At 49.0% G+C, this 2,302-nt stretch overlaps 1 protein-coding gene across 2 annotated transcripts in view; it reads right to left on the bottom strand.

Moving 5' to 3' along the window:
* TGFB1I1 (transforming growth factor beta 1 induced transcript 1) overlaps positions 1-1,512 on the bottom strand; it is a 475,461-nt gene extending 473,949 nt beyond the window's left edge. The window contains exon 1 of one of the 2 annotated variants that reach the window (XM_053694775.1): positions 163-1,512. In XM_053694775.1, coding sequence (XP_053550750.1) covers positions 163-175 — 13 coding nt within the window. In that variant the 5' untranslated portion in view covers positions 176-1,512. The remainder of the gene's footprint in view (positions 1-162) is intronic. The other variant, XM_053694773.1, reaches the window with a different exon arrangement.
* Between the last annotated feature and the right edge of the window lie 790 nt (positions 1,513-2,302).

Genomic DNA, 2,302 nt, shown 5'->3' on the forward strand with positions numbered 1-2,302 from the left:
AGGCCCAAATGTTTACAATAACATTGGTGATATAACTGCAAACTGCTTATTACTCCTTGAGGGTAGGGTCACACATTATAGTTACAATAAAACACACTGATGTAAGTTAGGTTGTGTCTGGTTCCCATTCCCATTTGAATAGAGAGCACTGATCTCACTTACCTAAATCATCCATGCTTCTTAAGGTTATCGCTGGGTGAAAATGTGCTAGCTTGGGAGAGAAAGAGGATATAGCAGAGAGTGGTGGATTTTAGAGAGAGTCTACACTAAACAGAGAGCACTGGGTGGAAAAAATTACCCAGAAGGCCAACAGCCTTCACCTAGGAATAGAGCAATGGGCTGGAAAAACCATCAACTTGGAGAGTGCACTGAACTGTATGGGAGTGCTGAGCTTGGAGTTTGCAGAGAGTCCACTATGCTGTGAGAGTACACTGGGCTGTGAGAGTCAACTAAGGAAGTAAGCCAAGGCAGAAAGAGTGCAGATTGTGGTTAGTATGAGAGAGCAGGCCTGTGATAAAAATTAGAGAGCAGATCTATAAAGAGAGGACAGGTTTGTGATCAGGATGAGAGTGCAGGTCTATGATGAAGATGAGAGCTTAGGTCTACAAATTGAGTATACATTTGTGACTAGGATAAGAGCATAGGTCTATAAAGAGAGTGCAGATCTGTGATGAGAGCACAGGTCTATTATGAGTGCACAGGTCTGATGACAATGAGTGCACAGGTCTGGGATGAGAGTGCAGGTCTATGATGAGCGTGAAGGTCTGTAATGTGGATGAGAGCACAGTTCTGTAATGAGGATAAGAGCACAAGCCAATAATGAGAGTGAAGGTCTATGGTGAGGATGAGAGCGCAGATCTGTAATGAGGATGAGAGCACAAGTCAATGATGAGAGTGAAGGTCTATGGTGAGGATGAGAGCACAGATCTGTAATGAGGATGAGAGCACAAGTTAATGATAAGAGTGAAGGTCTATGGTGAGGATGAGAGCGCAGATCTGTTATGAGGATGAGAGTGCAGGTCTATGGTGAGGATGAGAGCGCAGATCTGTAATGAGGATGAGAGTGCAGGTCTATGGTGAGGATGAGAGCGCAGATCTGTTATGAGGATGAGAGTGCAGGTCTATGGTGAGGATGAGAGCGCAGATCTGTAATGAGGATGAGAGTGCAGGTCTATGGTGAGGATGAGAGCACAGATCTGTAATGAGGATGAGAGTGAAGGTCTATGGTGAGGATGAGAGCACAGATCTGTAATGAGGATGAGAGTGCAGGTCTATGGTGAGGATGAGAGCGCAGATCTGTAATGAGGATGAAAGTTCGGTGCTGGGATGTGGACAAGAGCTTGAAGCAGGGAGAGGGTGGGAGGGATCTCACACAGCTGTATTTTTTTCCCTTTTATGGGAAACAGAAGTCTGTTAAAATGTGAAGATATAAACAGAGGGGGGGATAATGTGAGAGGAAATGGGGAGATATGGGAGAATGAGACTGCAAATAAGAGCGGAAAACACAGAGTGAAGGGAGAGAGACAGAGGGAAGAGAGGGAGAGAGAGACAGGGAAGAGAAATAGACAGAGTGAAGGGAGGGAGAGGCAGAAGGAAGTGAGAGAGAGACAGAGGGAAGGGAGAGAGACAGGAAGAAGGGAGAGAGAGACAGAGGGAAGAGAGAGAGAGACAGGAGGGAAGGGAGAGAGAGACAGGAGGGAAGGGAGAGAGAGACAGGAGGGAAGGGAGAGAGAGACAGGAGGGAAGGGAGAGAGACAGGAGGGAAGGGAGAGAGACAGGCAGAAGGAAGGGAGGGAGAGAGAGACAGGGAAGAGAAATAGACAGAGTGAAGGGAGGGAGAGGCAGAAGGAAGTGAGAGAGAGACAGAGGGAAGGGAGAGAGACAGGAAGAAGGGAGAGAGAGACAGGGAAGAGAAATAGACAGAGTGAAGTGAGGGAGAGACAGAGGGAAGGGAGAGAGACAGGAAGAAGGGAGAGAGAGACAGAGGGAAGAGAGAGAGAGACAGAGGGAAGGGAGAGAGACAGGAGGGAAGGGAGAGAGAGACAGAGGGAAGGGAGAGAGAGACAGAGGGAAGGGAGAGAGAGACAGAGGGAAGGGAGAGAGAGACAGAGGGAAGGGAGAGAGACAGAGGGAAGGGAGAGAGACAGGGGGAAGGGAGAGAGACAGGGGGAAGGGAGAGAGACAGGGGGAAGGGAGAGAGACAGGGGGAAGGGAGAGAGACAGGGGGAAGGGAGAGAGACAGGGGGAAGGGAGAGAGACAGGGGGAAGGGAGAGAGACAGGGGGAAGGGAGAGAGACAGGGG

This window comes from Bombina bombina, chromosome 11 (assembly GCF_027579735.1).
Source record: "Bombina bombina isolate aBomBom1 chromosome 11, aBomBom1.pri, whole genome shotgun sequence".
NCBI lineage: Eukaryota > Metazoa > Chordata > Amphibia > Anura > Bombinatoridae > Bombina > Bombina bombina.